Source organism: Lithobates pipiens, unplaced genomic scaffold (genome assembly GCF_037356315.1).
Source record: "Lithobates pipiens isolate NorthernLeopardFrog02 unplaced genomic scaffold, aLitPip1_a1.2 Scaffold_3, whole genome shotgun sequence".
NCBI lineage: Eukaryota > Metazoa > Chordata > Amphibia > Anura > Ranidae > Lithobates > Lithobates pipiens.
The window spans coordinates 10,493,369-10,509,098 of NW_027507790.1; the positions used below are offsets into that span (position 1 = coordinate 10,493,369).

At 41.3% G+C, this 15,730-nt stretch overlaps 1 protein-coding gene across 1 annotated transcript in view; it reads left to right on the plus strand.

Annotated features, from left to right (window-relative positions):
* The window catches only part of MED13L (mediator complex subunit 13L), a 227,212-nt gene extending 218,504 nt beyond the window's left edge, over positions 1-8,708 (plus strand). The window contains exon 31 of the mRNA XM_077461264.1: positions 5,425-8,708. Within this exon, the coding sequence (XP_077317390.1) occupies positions 5,425-5,557 (133 nt within the window). The 3' untranslated portion in view covers positions 5,558-8,708. The remainder of the gene's footprint in view (positions 1-5,424) is intronic.
* Positions 8,709-15,730: the final 7,022 nt, after the last annotated feature.

The following is a 15,730-nucleotide window of genomic DNA, read 5'->3' on the forward strand; positions in this document are numbered from 1 at the left end:
CTAAAATGGACCTCTGCTCATCGGAATCCCCCCCCCCCCCCCCCTCCGGCGCCACAATCGGCACCTTTCAGGGGGGAGGGGGGTGCAGTTACCTGGATAATCCAGGTAACTGCACCCACTTCCGGGCTAGCTCTCTGCGGAAAGGGGCGTACGTTACGCCCCTTTCCGCAAGCGCCCGCCCCCTTCAGCAAGCCCCCCGCTGCCTGCTGGGAAACACACAGCTCCCAGAGGCAGCGGGGACCGTCCGGATTGCGCCGCGCGGCTCGCGCATGCGCAGTAGGGAACCGGGAAATGAAGCCGAAAGGCTCCATTTCCTGATTCCCATACCCAAGATGGCGGCTGCAGGACCCGATAGACAAGCGAGCGATCGGCTTCGGGTGCCGACATCGCGGGCGCGCTGGACAGGTAAGTGTCACTATTTAAAAGTCAGCAGCTGCAGTATTTGTAGCTGCTGGCTTTTAAAAAAAAAAAAAACGCGGAGTCCCGGTGGACTCCCGCTTTAATAGTACTTCATCCTTTTGTCCTACTCTGAAAACCCTCTCAGGATGTGGTTCGATTGGTGTTAGTCTACCTTTCAGAGATAATCTGATACTGTGCCCCCGGAGAGATCACGCAGGGTGCTCCCTGCATCTCGTTCCACCATTTCTAGAACCTCAATTACAAAAAAGTTTGGATGTCGTGTAAACTCTACATAAAAACAGAATGCAATGATTTGCAATTCTCATAAACCCATATTTTATTGACAATACAAAACATAGCAAATGTTAAAAGAAGAGGGGATGCTACATCATGGTAAACATGGCCCTGTATGAGACGTGTTGCTGCCATATATTTCAAAATTAACGTATTTTTTCTTAAAATGGCACATTTTCTCAGTCCTGGCGATAACCTAAAATGACAATATGCTAAACAATGTAAAGCTGCCCCTTTAAGTGAATAAACAACCTCTGAAAAGCAAACCAATGAAAAGCAAGGCACTAACACATATCTGTTAGCGCCATGCTTGGTTTGCTAAACATTTGATATGTTTTCTGTTTTCTATTGTGAATGAAAAATGTTTTATGAGATTTGCTAATCATTGCATTCTATTTTTCATGTAGATTTTACACAGCATCCCAACTTTTTTGTAATTGGGGTTGTAGGTGATTAAGGTTGTGATAATGGGGTGCCTTGAAGCGGCTCTGCTGCTTAACGTATGTATTTGCAAATGTGTGCTATCTAACCTGTTTTTAACGCAAACTGTTAGGACAATTGGGTTGGTTACTGACTGGCTGCCGAGTTGAGCTGGGAATTTCCTTTGCTTTAGTAGGTTGTGATTCATGCCTACATGGTCAAAGATAGAATTGCTCCCTTTCTGGTGATTGCCCATTCGGCTAGATCCATTATGCATCCTAGGCAATTCAGTGCTTCTGTTTATATGTTCACAAGTTTTTTAGGCTGCATTTTGAGTTTGTCTGGCCCTGCTTTTTTTTTTTTTTTTTTTTTTTTTTTTGTGTGCGGTTATGTTGGTTGGCTGGTATTATAGTAGTACCATCCGCTCGTTGGTGGTGCATTTGGAAGACCCAGTCTTCTCTGGATCTCCCTGTGCTTTATGAATAAGAAGATGGGATTTTTGACTTCCTGTATATGCCATTTCTTGGGGTACAGGACATCCTCCCTTCTGTGGTTGATTGCTTACTACAGAAAGGATGATTGCTAGGAGCAGCAGAATTTTTTTTGCCAGTGTCCAATAACCTGCAGGTACCTGTCCTACAACCTCTTTGTCTCTGAATCTGCCTCTGTCCTGTACTGTAGTCCAAGGAATAGATTTTACAGGTAAGCCAACAAAAAAATATATAGAATTTCGACTTACCTGTAAAATCCATTTCTTGGTCTACAGTACAGGACACAGGGATTCTTCCCATCTTTGTCTGTTCCTCATTGCTTGCTATAAAATAAGGCTTAACTAAATCTGGGAGGTTATGTCAAAGTGGGAAGTTCCTGTCATTTTTGGGCCAATGTTCATTCACCTGAGGGCAGCAGCATACATTTGGGGGTGGGCTTATGCAATGAAACTATGAAATTGAGCTATGTTAACCAATTAGATTATCTCTGATTTGCTTTGAGTCACACCACCTTGCTATTTAACATACTGAGTATGCTAAGAGACACGGGTCAATTCACTAAGGCCGCGTACACACGGGCGGACTATCCGTCCAACTAAGTCCGTCAGACAATCCGACAGACAGTCCGTCCTACTTTTGAATGAACGGACTTGACCACACACGACGAACAGACAGTCCGCTGAAAGCTTGCGCGATGACGTGTACGGCACGTACGCCGGGACTAGAAATACGACGTCCAATACACTGCAATTCAACCTTCGGCCGTGTAAATCCTTTCTGAGCATGCGCCATACTTAGTCCGTCGAACTAGCCTACTCACGAGCGGACTGTCCGCTGAAACCAAGTTTGGACGGACAATATTACGGAAATTCCGAAAGACTTAGTCCGCCAGACTGTCCGCTGAAGCCCACATACGAGCGGATTGTCCGCTGAAACACGTTTCAGCGGACCAAGTTCGTCAGACAGTCCGCCCGTGTGTACGCGGCCTAAGAGTTAAATACCTGTTGATAAAATGTGATAAAATACTGCATGCGGTACCAATTGGGCAAGTGTTCAATTCATTTAAGAAGGCGGTATTTGCTTAATGTAGTGGTAATTACCGCATTATTTAATGCAATAATTTACTGCATTGAGCTAGTTTGCTAAGGAGCGTACTGGAAAGTCGACCGCCGTATACTTAACAAAGGATGACTGATCAGCTGTCAGCAGGTTCCCAGCTGAATGTTAAAAAAAAATAAAAAATTAAAATGATGAAAAAAACAGCGTGGGGTTGTTCCCAACCCCAATGCATACCAGGCCCTTCAGGTGTACCCCACGCCAAAATAAAAAACAAAAAAATACAGTGAGGGATCCCCCCCCCCCCAAAATCCATACCTTATCCAAGCATGCAGCCTGGCAGGTCAGGGAAGGGGGGTGCAACATGCCCTCAACATGAGGGGTGGGTGCTTTGGGGGAAGGGGGGGATGCAGTCCTACAACCGTGCCCGGTGGTTGTTGGGGGTCTGCGGGCAGGGGGCTTATCAAAGTCTGACAACCCCCAGATCTTGGCTCTCCCCCACGTGAATGAGTATGGGGTACATTGTACCCCTGCACTTTCACCAAAAAAGTGTCAAGATATAATCAAAACCGCTTTTGACAATTTCTTTATTAGAAAAACGGTGTCCCTGCCACACCACTGGACCCGAAAAAAGGCCAGCCTTCATAGACAGCGGGTTGGTGGTGCACGGGGAGTGTGATTGATGGTAGGTTTACATTGGGGGCACTATTTGTAAATTATTTTGGTAAATGGGTACAGTGTATCCCATGCTCATTCATGTGGGGGGGTCCCTTGTTGAAGGAGGCTTCCAGATTCCAATAAGCCCCCCCTGCCCGCAGAATCCCACAACCACCGGTCACGGTTGTGGGGATGAGGCCCTTGTCCCCATCAACATAGGGACAAGGTGATTTGAGGTGGGGGGGGCAAAGCACCCAGTTGAGGGCATGTGGATAAGGTATGGAGGATTGCGTGGTAAGAATTGGGGGGGACCCCACACAGTTTTATTTATTTTTATCATTTTTCATTGTTTGTTTTTTATTTTTTCATACTTTCAGCTGTCATTAGAAGTAATTTTTTTTTCGGTACTCTGCGGCCGGCTTCCCTTTTTTGGCTCCTTTAAAAAAAATACATATATGTGATACCACCAGTAATACCAATACCCTGGTAGTAATTATTGCATGCCTTTTTACACTCTGGTCCATTTGTGAATTGGACTTAAGAGTTTTTAAAACTATATTTAACGGTACTTTTTATTTATGTTTTTTTTTTTTCCCGTAAATACGGCATAATCCTTTTTTTTTTTTTTTTTTTTTTTTATGAATTGGACTTACATAGTCAGGTTTAAAAAAAAAAGACACAAGTCCATCTAGTTGAACCATAAAAAAAAATGAATAAATAAAATTAAAAATGTCATACAATCCCATATGCCCAATCCTATACCCACAGTTGATCCAGAGGAAGGCGAAAAACCCCCCAGAAAAGCAGGATCCAATTTCCTACAGCAGGGGCAAAAAATCCTTCCTGATCCCAGATTTGCAATTGGATTTTCCCTGTATCAACTTTACCTATAAATGTTAGTACCCAGTTATATTAAGTACATTTGGGAAAGAATCCAGGCCTTTCTTAAAGCAATCAACTGAGCTGGCCAGAACACCTCTGGAGGGAGTCTGTTCTACATTTTCATAGCTCTTAGGCCCCTTTCACACTGACGTCCTGTTCAGGCCTGCCTGTCAGTTTTTCAGGCGGACCTGAACGGGTGCCCCATAGAGCTCTATGGAGCGTCGGATGTCAGCGGTGACATGTCCGCTGACATCCGACCCGCTCCGATCCGAAAAAGTGTAACGGAGGAAAAAGCTATTTTTCCATCCGTCTGCGGATCGGATCGGGTGACGACGGGCACTGCGGTCCGTCGTCATCCGATCTCCCATAGGGGAGAGTGGCGCTGTGACAGGTCTGTCCCTGCGCAGTGTGCAGAGACGGACCTGTCATCTCCCTGCTCAGCGGGATCGACGGAGTGATCCCCGCTGAGCAAACGGATATCCACGGGGCGGATCAGAACTGATCCGCCCTGTGTGAAAGGACCCTTATAGGCTGCTTTCACACTGAGGCGCTTTGCAGGCGCTAAAGTGCTAAAAAAAGTGCCTGCAAAGCTCCCTGAAACGGCCGCTGTTGTGTCTCCCTTGGGGCTTTCACACTGGAGTGGTGCGCTTGCAGGGTGGTCAAAAAAGTAATTCAAGCCGCATCTTTGGAGCGTTGTAGGAGCGGTGTATTTACCGCTCCTAAAGCACCCCTTCCCATTGAAAACAATGGGGCAGCGCTGCAAACCCTGCTGCAGCGGCACTTTGCGGGTGATTTTAATCCTTTTTTGGGCTCTAGCAGGGGTCAAAACTGCCCCGCTAGCGGCCACGTAGCACCACTTTACCGCTAGCACCCGCATCGCCCCAGTGTGAAAGTAGCTTTACTGTGAAGAAACCTAATGACTTAATTTACTGTATGCAATCATTTATGTAAGTGAGTCATGTTACTACATTATCGCATGCGGTAAATGGCAGTGAATTGACCACACAGTCTAAATCCATTTTCAAAGGGTAGACTCCACATCTGATCTTTTTTTAATTATTCATAATGTTTGTTAAAACGTACGTTTCTAATGTGGTGATTATTTTTGTGTAGCTTTGTAGAAATCTGGCTATTCTAAGAACAATATCTTGCATGTGTATTAGTATAATTTTTGCAATTAATAAAACAAAGTGAATAACCGTTGTTAAATTTCTCCCTCTCTTAGGTTTGTTCTCGAGCAGTATAATGCCCTATCATGGCTGACCTGTAACCCGGCCACTCAGGACCGGACGTCATGTCTACCTGTTCACTTCACGGTGCTCACGCAGATGTACAACATGGTAATGGACATTCTTTGAACAATCATCCTGGCTACACAGAAGGATATCTGAAGATCTCCAGCCAGCAGTTGGAATGCCCTGTGATTGCTGTGCTTGCTGTAGGACCTGTTGGTGTACTACATCAGTGAAGAAATGCAACTGAAACTATTGTTTGTGCTGCTAGCAGTATGCATGGGCATTCATGGAAGCTAATTCTGTGGAAAATTGCCCAAAACTAATAAATTCTAGGTGCTGTGTTTTACTGCGGCATAGAAAATGAAAACAAACATCTGTTAGGAAAACCATGCATTTTCCTGTGATCTAGCTATATGAATGCCCAGCATGTACATGTTTATGAACAGGTATAGCACAGGGCATAATCCTATCAAATCTGTATCTTCAGGTGCACACGAATTATATAGCACTTTGTACTGCCTGTGCAGTTATTGTATCAGCTTCTTAAAGCACAATTTTTCTGCAGAATTCAGCTGCAGGTCTGTGGGATTTCTAAAAACAAAACCAAACCAAACAAAACTGTTACTTAAAACAAATTCCAGATTCTGTTCCATCCTACAACTGTGATTCGCTGTGTATATATTGTCTGAGCAGTTCATAGATAGCAATATGACAGACAGTACAAGCAGTAATTTTTAGTGCCAAATCTTTTGTCATATATAATAAGCTTGTATCAGTATTGTTTCCATTAAAAGTTATATTACAGTGGAAATTGGGCTAAACGTGTACAATCTGCTGTACAAACAGTTGGCCAATGGTGAACTTGGGTTTTCTGATTCTCTAATTAGCCTTGCTGTTGCAAAGTAAAATGGGAGCCTTTCTTCATCCAAGTCTTTTCAGTTTTAACAATATAATGTAGAGGTTATTTTATCACCTGCTTGAACCTCTATCAATGCTATCACGTTTGTGTTAGTCCTGAAGTATAGATGTCGCAGCTATTCCTGGCAACTTGGAAGGCTTCAGGCAACAGTGTTTTCTGGCTGTCTTTTTCTTTTTTGCTCACTGTGCTTAATATGTTTACAACGGGCAAATGGGTGAAATGACTGATGTTCATAACTTTACGTTTTTTTTTTTTTTTTGCATTCCTTCCAGTATTTGTGTTGCTGCCAGTTTTATTTATTGGTGGTACAAGATCATAACTTCAGTTTTTTTTCCAAGTTTCTGGTGAAAAGAAATTTAAATTGAAGAGATGTATTTACTGTGTTATTATCTGAAAGGGAGAGTATGCTATTTTATTATGTGGCAAATTTTGGATTGCTTTAGAGCCTTTTATGAGTATAAGTTACTACCAAATAGAATCCAAAGTTCATTTCTTTCAAAGCTTTTCACTTCTGGGTAGTCGCTGGTAGAGTTGGTCACCCACTGGCTTTTGCACGTCTTTGGATGTTGCATGTGAGATCTCTGCACTGGAGTTCTAAGCTCCTCTGACTTTTACAAGGTGTTCTTTCTCATTTTGTGCAGTTTTACATGGAGGTTGTAAGACTGAAATTCCTTCTGCAACAAGGTGCGGGGACTTAGATACAGATCTTGCTGCTACATTTCTCAAAAGATTAATAAGTCAATAAGTGGTTCTGCTCTCCAGCATTTATATCAATTTTTTTTTCCTGAAGTAACCTAAAGTAGAAAAGTCTGCGTTCATGGTCCTGCATATGGAGCATATGTTACGCTTTTTGCATGTAAATGTTAGTGCTAACCTTTATATGCTTACATGGACCACTGCTCCAGTTCGACATGTAAATGTAAATGCGTAGCCAGTGGCATTGCCATTGCTTGTTACACACTATTGATGGTTACATCCACCCAAACAGTCATTCATGCAGTGATGGCTCATGCACATAATGAGCTTAGCCTTCGGTAATTAAGAATTGTGCAGGATTATTCTGCGAATGCACGGCTGCCATATCAATGACTCATTCGGTGTAATTTTCAGTGGTGCTGCATGCTACATATTGATATTTACATGTCAGCCTGAGCGGCCATCCATAGGGTCTGTGTACAGTAGACACATGTAAACGCTGCACAAACACTACATGCGTATACAGAATTTAAACAGGATCTTGCTGCAAGCAGGATCCTGCATAAATTGTATGCACCCATTTAGATGATGTCCAAATCTGCACATAAGGCATGAAAGAAATGATTGGCATTTATATACATTGGTGTCTTTATGAACATATCAAAACATTAGTTCCATCTGACAGCAGCTGAGAGTCTTTACTCTACTGGGAATGACAGCAACTTATTGCAGAGCTTATACTAAGAGAAGCTGATACAATGAAATGGTTTTCATATGCTCTTCACAGTCCTTTTATTCATGTGACTGAGATCACAAACAGTCCAATACAAAGCATGAAACATACAGGCAGCTCTTTCCAAATCCGTTTATCCTGTACAGAATATATATATATATATATATATATATATATATATATATATACACACATGTATGTATGTGATTTATGCACAGTCATTTACTATTTAAAGAAAATGGGGTTTTGTCGGGGCAGATTTACTGAGATGAAAAGCAAGAAATTGCTATTTTATTTAAAAATGACAGAAGAAAAGTTTGGGATGTCTCTTGGGCAACATCAACCGACATCCAGTCTAATTTTCATGTACATGTAGTGCTTTTAAATAACAGATAAAAAGAACTTTACGTAAAATTTTCACCTGTAAACGGGAGAAATCTGATCTGTGACAAAGGCTAAAAGATAATGTATTTGTATATAGAAATATATATTGGTCTTTTTAAAAATTGTAAAAGTTGTACATTTCTCAATGAACCTAATTTTTTTAAAGCATTTACCGGCTGTGTTTTTTCCATTTTATAGATAAAGTATATATAAATATATATAAATATATATATATACACATTTACAAATATCTATAAATAGCCGTAAGAAAAAAAAAGATGGGAAATTAGAACCCCAACAGACGAAAAAAAAAAAATGGAGAAAAAGTTTTTTGGAGTTCCAAAAGAAATTTTAATCCCACCTCTGGTACCTCACATTCAGAAAAAAACTAAAACTTTGATAATAAAAGGAAAATGAAAAACAAGAAATTAAAAGTTAAAGATTCTTCAGTATAAATGTGCTTCATATATACCTTGTGAACAAAAAGGTCTATACTTTTACACACTTTTTTAGATGAATAAATTATTGATTTATTGATAACAGCCCTGAGACTTGTTTTTTATGCATGATGATGGATGATGAATGTTGTTTCTAGGAGATCATGTAGAAATTGTCTTTTAAAGTATACTTGTTACAGACCTTAGCAGTTTAAGCTGAGCACATAATGAAAAAAAACGCATAATACGTAATGCATTACCTGCCGTGGAACCTACATGTCTATACAATCGGTAGATCCTAAGAATTAGGAAGTTGAGTTTATTTGCCGTTTTCCACTTTTTCTGTAAAGCTTTGCAATTCACTATTTACCCATTATTTCTTTAATGTGATAAGGAACCTTGTTTACCAAAATAGAAGCATAGATGTGGAAAGCGTGGAGCCCAGCTTTACTTTTTCTGAAAAAGTCAAGATTTGCATTAACCTTTAGCTGGCCATACAGGATCTATGTATTGTTTTGACCTAAAGTGATTGGTAAAGGTTTAAAAAAACAATGTAATACTTACCTCCACTGTGCAGCTCGTTTTGCTCAGAGTTGCCCCGATCCTCGACTTTTGGGGTCCCCCGTTGGCTCTTGTGGCTCCTCCCCACATCAGATAGCCCCCTAGGAGAAGCGCTCTCCTGGGAGTTTACCTTGCGGCTGTGGTCCCAAGTCCAGCCTTTGCATCCAAAGACATGAATGCTGGACTCGGCCCCGCACCCAGCATCCGTGTCATTGGATTTGATTGACAGCAGCCGGAGCCAATGGCTGCGCTGCTATCAATGTTGCTAATCGAGCCAGGAGAGAGCATCTCCGCTGAGGCAAATACGGGGCTCAGGTAAGTAAAACGGGGTGGGGGGCTTGGAGGGGCAGTTACTGCCAGAAATGCATAGGATTCATTAAGGTGAAACCCCTTTAAGGAGACCTATTTATGTAATTTTTCATTGTATGCTTCATTTGAATTGTTCATATTTCTGGCAAGTTTACATAAATTACAAAAGCATGAGGTAATGGAAAAGAATGCCCAAATGAATACCTTGTTGGGCTTCCACTACCCCTCCTGTTTTACAATATTGCACAGTGATGTTACTGTACAACTGTTCAAACATCACCAGATCGCTCCTGGTAATTCCAGAACATCTCCTAGAGCCAACAGAACTGTTGGGGGGGGGGGAACAGTCAAAGATGTTGAATTTTTCTGATGTCGATGTAATTGGCACACGTTAAACTACCATTGGTGTTGGATAGGTGCAGAACAACATACTATGAGGTTCAGTGTAAAGAAATCTTCAAAATTTTGCCATAAATGTGTAACTTGCGTTTAATATTTTTTTTTTTATCTGTGGCTTATGGGTTCAGCAAACAGACCAGCTAAAATGGACAGTGCATTTTCATCCAGCAGTAAACACTTCCCATCAGTAATTGGAGAGCAAGTCTTACCTATATGGAACAGTTCTGTAAATTGTTACATTCCATGTGTAGGTGGTAATGCAACCAGCAGTGAAAAAATGCAACCAAACGAGTGCACATAAGTTTACTGTGAATCTTACCCAGCTGGTGCAGATAGTAGTTCTCTTATAAGTTTGCATCGGTGTACTGAATCTTTTGTGAGGACCTAAAAGCTCATTAATAGCAGTTCAGCTGCACTCAGGCTCTTAGCAGGCTCCTTCTTTCCCGACTTGCATACCAATTATTACAGATCTGGAAACATTCATAGAGCGTTACTGTGTGTGACTTTTGACAGCATCTATTTTTAAATAGATTTTGAAGGCAGCAAGGGTCATCAAAAGTCCTTGTCTGCCCAGAAACATTATGAGGCCCTGAGGTGTGTGATAATGTCACTACTGGAGCTTGCTCTGATAACTTTGATGAGATGAGGCATTATATTGTTATATTTGTCCCATAATCAATATTAATTGAATTAATATTTCATGAAATGTTAACATACATGCTCCGTAAGATACAGTTGAACAATCTAAAAAAAAAAGTTGATATACAGTAAGATTTACAAGCGCTGTATCCATTACTCAGTTGTTTATAACTTAAACCCAGCTTGCATGTGCAGGCCAACCAATGCTGGAATCCGTATCATGTTTACAGTTAGGATCTCTTTTATGAGCATGTTTTACCCTGTCACAAGTGCAGTTTTTGGATTACCTAAAAACTATGACCACATTTGCATAATCAGAAACATGTAGTGGGATTTATCGGGAATTCTTGCAGCAGGTAAATGCCCACCACTGAACTAAAGAAATGCCTTCCTCTCACCTTTTATCAAATTATATTGTAATTATTCTGTCTTCCTTTATTTTGTAAATTGCTGCCCAAACTGTTGGCACAAAATAAATCCTGTATAATAACAACACAAGATTCATAAATATATATGCAATGAAAATAGTTCTTTGCTGTTATGTTTTTGAATGCATTGTGTAAAATTTTATATGGATAACCTGCTACATTCTATAAGGACAGACTCTTGTCCGGAGTTTAAGCATGTATTTGACAAATGCTGCCCATGTGAGTTATGTATCCACTAGATATTAAACATAATAGTTTTTTATCCATATGTGGCTGGGAAACTTTTTTATCCCATATGTGGCTGGGAAAAATGCATCTATTTGACAGAAACTCACTAGTGTCTTTTATTCCTGGAAAGTTTAGTAGCAAAGAAAATGCTGTGTACATTTTCTGACTTGACTATCTTGTAATTTTTTTCCTAGGAGAAATTTAAGTAGTTAAGTAATGAAGTTAAAACCACTCGTATTTTTTTTTTCTTTTTGCGGTCCAGTTGTCCCTCTTAGCCCACGTACACACGGTCGGAGATTTTGCCAACCAAATCCGTCGGATTTTGCCCGTGGATTGTGTCCGAAACTGTTGCATACACATGGTCGGGCCAAGTTGGCGAAAAATCCGATCTTTCAGAACGTGATGACGTAATTTCGTTACGATGGGACTACATTCAGGCTAGTAGCCAATAGCTTTGATGTAGGAATTTCATCTGAGCATGCGTGGCACTTGGTCCGATGAAAATGCTCTACACATGATCGGATTGGGTCCGTCCGGCCCAGTTGGTCGGGAAATATTTCCAACATGTTGGAAAATTGGGTCGGACGGAGATTCGGACGGAATCAGTCCGATGCATACCACACACAGTCGGATTATCTGACGACACAGTCCGATAAGACTCACTCAGACAGATTCTCTGACCGTGTGTACAAGGGCTTAGGGAGATTCACTCTGATGCCGCGTATACACGGAATCGAAATTCTCATCCAGAAACAGCTCTGATGATTTTCCCAACGGAATTCCGCTCAAGCTGTCTTGCCTACACACGGTCACACCAAATTCTGAACATTTAGAACGCGGTGACGTACAACGCGTACAACAGGACTAGAAAAAGGAAGTTCAATAGCCAATAGCCTCCGTCTCATTGATTCTGAGCATGCGTGAATTTTGGCGTGTCGGAATTGCATACACACGATCGGAATTTCAGTTTTTCAGTCGGGAAAATTGAGAACATGCTATCAATTGGGTCTTTTTTTTGTCGGAATTCCGATCGTGTGTACGCGGCATGACAGTCCTGCTCACCAGTGTTACTGCGAATGAAGGCCAATGATCCGATATTGTACAGTACAGGATACAAGCAGAATATTCATATACCATGGGTTATAGCCTAGGTATGTACCTTTTAGGTAATTGGACACTAACAAAGCTTTAGAGGACACGCAGCCTGAGTACCTCCACTATTACCCTAACCCACTTTGTGAATCCTCTGTTTTGTTTAGTGTCTGAAGGCGATTGACCTTTTTTCCTTTACAGGGAAACTCACCCTTGGCTTAACTAGTTTATTTTATAAAAAATATATAAATACAGCGCTCGCATACATAGACCAATCATGAATGAAAACAACAAGTATGAAGTCCATAAAAAACTGAGAGAATGCTTCACATCTGGTGTGCAAAGAGTGCAGAGAAACTGTTGCAGAAAAAACTTTTTCAGGCATACTAAGACACCCACACATGTGTTCCCACTCACCAGATCCCAACGACACCCAGCTTTTCAGTCTGGGGGTCAATACAGACTTATAGCGATATCCAAAGGACGTCCACAGGATGGTAGATTTAATGATGTGACTTGATGATACATAAACCTTCAAAATGAGTAAGCAGCCATAAAAAACAGGTACCCAAAAGGAAAAGAAGGGACTAATAGTGAAGTATGCTAGGAACAGGTATTTATTGCTCATAAAAATGTAGATAGAGATTACAGCAAACACCGTTGGTGGCGTTCTTTCCACGGGACCAGAAGTGACGTCTGTCGTTGCGGGAGTAGCGTCACGTCAATGTATTTTGCTCTCCCACAAGGTCCTTTGATGACGCCCTGTGGGAGAGGGAAATGTATTGACGCTTCCGCTCTCGTGGAAAGAACGCCACCAATGGCGTTTGCTGTAATCTTTTCCTAAATTTCATGCCTGTTTTTAACTTGCCTCTGTAAGTATGCACTTTTTATGCACAATAAATACCTGTTCTGAGCATACTTCTGAGTATGGGTGTCGTCGTGATCTGGTGAGTGGGGACACGTGGGGGGGTACGCCTGAAAGTTTTTTCTGCAACAGTTTCTCTGCACTTTTTGCACACCAGATGTGAAGCATTCTCTCAGTTTTTATGGACTTCATTTTTTGTTGTTTTCACTTATGATTGATTTATGTTTGAACGCTGTATTTATGTATTTTTATTGTTTCAAGTGTTTAGCACTTTGTGTATAGCAGCTTCGTTCACTTTATATTACCCTATATTTTATATATTTTTTTCATCATCAGCGCGAGTTTATATATTAAATTGTATATATATTTCATCGTTTATTTTATGTTTATATTCTGATTCTTCAACCAAGCACTCGCTGTCTAATGCAAGCATAGAATCAATGTATCCCGGAAAAGCCTTGGGGGGCCAAACCCACACTTGGGAAGATGGCCTGTAATGTTGCTTTGGGCATTGGATTTTGTATGAGCACCTACCCTTGGTACTTGGTGCAATGCATTGTTAGCCTCAGGGGTCTATACAGGTCCAGGGATGTGGTCCATTACTTTTGGAACCCAGTCCATGAAGATCACTTTGAGGGCATACCCACTGTGACGATCGAAACCTTCACTTTATTAACAGTCCACCATCCTGGACAGGTAAGGCAGGGTTACCTTGTATCTTTGACCTTTACTGGAAAAACAGTTTTGAAATGTATTCACTTCACAGGGCAAAATGTCAAAATTGGTGCCAAAATTCAACCACCCAGAGCACATTCTCCTGGTTGCACACTTTAATGCCACTTCTGCCTTGAGCCCCTCTGAGGTACTTGGGCTCTTCCTCTTGCCCTTTTTGTCATGTGAATTTATTACAGGATGGTCTACACCTGGAAATTTCGCTGTTCAAAGGCCCACACAATACTCAACCTCAAAGTGATGATGCATCCCTAACACCAGTCTCTGCATCTGATTCTTGTCACTTGCCACCACATGCAAATTGTCACATCACCTGCCTTTAAATGCAGCTTGACACTTGCTAAGTCATCTGCATTTTAGATGTAACTTAGCACATCACCTGCTACCAGATGCAGCTTGTCACATCACCTGCCTTCAGATGTGGATTGTCCAATGGAAAGAAAGGACTCGCTGCTCCAAGTGAGTTGAATAGCCTAATGGAACCTCCAACCGAGTGCAAGCCACGGCCCGCCTCCGTGGGTGTATTCAAGGTAAAGAAGAAATGGCTGCACATCAGGTGGTTCCAAATGCTGTTTATTTAGTCAACAAGTGACCCCGGGAGACACCAACACATAATCTCGTAGACCCGTTTCACACAGTACAAATGTGCTTAATCATTACGCACAGGGTGGGCTGTGAGGGACAATGTCATCTCTGCTCCCTAGGACCCCTGTCCTAGAGGACACAGAAGAAAGTGAAGAGGATATTCAGGAAACATTAGAGGAAGCTGCAGAATATTCTTCTCAGGCAGATCATCCATATTTTTAAGAGGGCGCGTTATACAACATGCTTGCCACTGTTGAAAAAGTCTTCAATTTTTGTCTGCCTCTGTCTGCAAAAGACTTGGCATTGTGCAAAATATTCCCCGTTTATGAACCGATAAAATGTGCAGTCTGTGATGGCTGTGTCACTTCTGAATGAGTTTTTGAACCCCCCCCCCCCCCCCTCAAAAAAAACCCACCCAGCAAATAAAGAATTCACAAATGTGGGCAAAGCATCTGATTGATTGTACCCATTGAAGATTCTTTTTGGGACACTCTTTAAAGCTCTCTTTAATCTTGCAGGCCCATCCCTGCAACCAGATGTGGCAGAAATTTCAGTATGTCAGACTGCAGCTAATTGTACTTGGGCAATAACCAACATGACCCTCTGTTTCAAGATTGGACTGTTCCACAGCAATTACAGCCATTGCCTTCTGATCTATTTTTTCAGTGGCCATAGTACATCTTCACACACTCTCGATCAGAGCGGTGCAGCTCGTTCCTGTAGGCGTCTGTCGTAATGTGATATTGTTGCATGCAAACTAAATTGGCAAATGTGAGTACAATCTTCGCTTCAATAAATTGTATTTTTAAACAATACTACACTATGGACATTCATCTTTTTCACATGGATTTATTTGGATGAAGTGCTACAATACGCTAAAGGAGGAAGGTCCCAGGCAAAAACCTTAGAGTGACACAGGGTCTTACACTGTGGATGCGCAAACTCCCCAAAGGATTAGGGCATCTGGTGAGTGCAAAACCGTTACATGCACAGATAAGCGCACTGGCACCTTCTCCCAGAACATGAAGGATTGATTACAGCAGTTGTCACAATCACCAAAACAATTGTCCATTGAACCCAAGTCACTTTCTTCACATTTATGGACTATATAATAGTTTTTTAAGTGTATTTAATTTTATATATTTGTATTAAATTTTTATATATTTGTATTAAATTTAATTATTTTTTTCCCCACAAAAAATTATCTTATTAATTCATCCAGGGGATCTAACACATTTCAACACTAATATTAAGTAATTGATTGGTCATATATCGCTTTTTCTTTCTTT